This window comes from Mastomys coucha, unplaced genomic scaffold (assembly GCF_008632895.1).
Source record: "Mastomys coucha isolate ucsf_1 unplaced genomic scaffold, UCSF_Mcou_1 pScaffold1, whole genome shotgun sequence".
NCBI lineage: Eukaryota > Metazoa > Chordata > Mammalia > Rodentia > Muridae > Mastomys > Mastomys coucha.
In genome coordinates, this window is record NW_022196891.1 from 61,391,314 (window position 1) to 61,391,684 (window position 371).

Here is a 371-nt window from a genome sequence, read left to right on the forward strand (position 1 = left end):
GTATTTTAAACAACTGGGTAAAACTTTACAGAAACATTTTAAAAATTCATTCTATTTTAATTAAGATTTATGTTTATTTAATTAAGCATTTATGTTTACCTGAAGTAAGTAACTCTGTTACACTTTCATAACCATAAAGTAGGCCTTTTTACCTGTATATCTGAAGATAAAGTTGGTGCAAAATACAGCAAGAATCAGTCAGGAAAGGAAGAAATTCCTAAAATAAAAAAATTCTACTCATTCTTTGTTGTCACATGACTTTTTAATTCATACCTCCCACAGATAACATACAGAATAAAAACTTGGACGTGCCACATTCAAATATGAAAAGCTTACATGAGACAGAGCATGAGGCTATGCATCCAGAGTTG

At 30.2% G+C, this 371-nt stretch overlaps 1 protein-coding gene across 1 annotated transcript in view; it reads right to left on the bottom strand.

The window, feature by feature from the left end:
- CUNH1orf112 (chromosome unknown C1orf112 homolog) overlaps positions 1 to 371 on the bottom strand; it is a 48,318-nt gene that overhangs the window by 28,366 nt on the left and 19,581 nt on the right. The window contains 1 exon segment of the mRNA XM_031387439.1: positions 153 to 217. Within this exon segment, the coding sequence (XP_031243299.1) occupies positions 153 to 217 (65 nt within the window).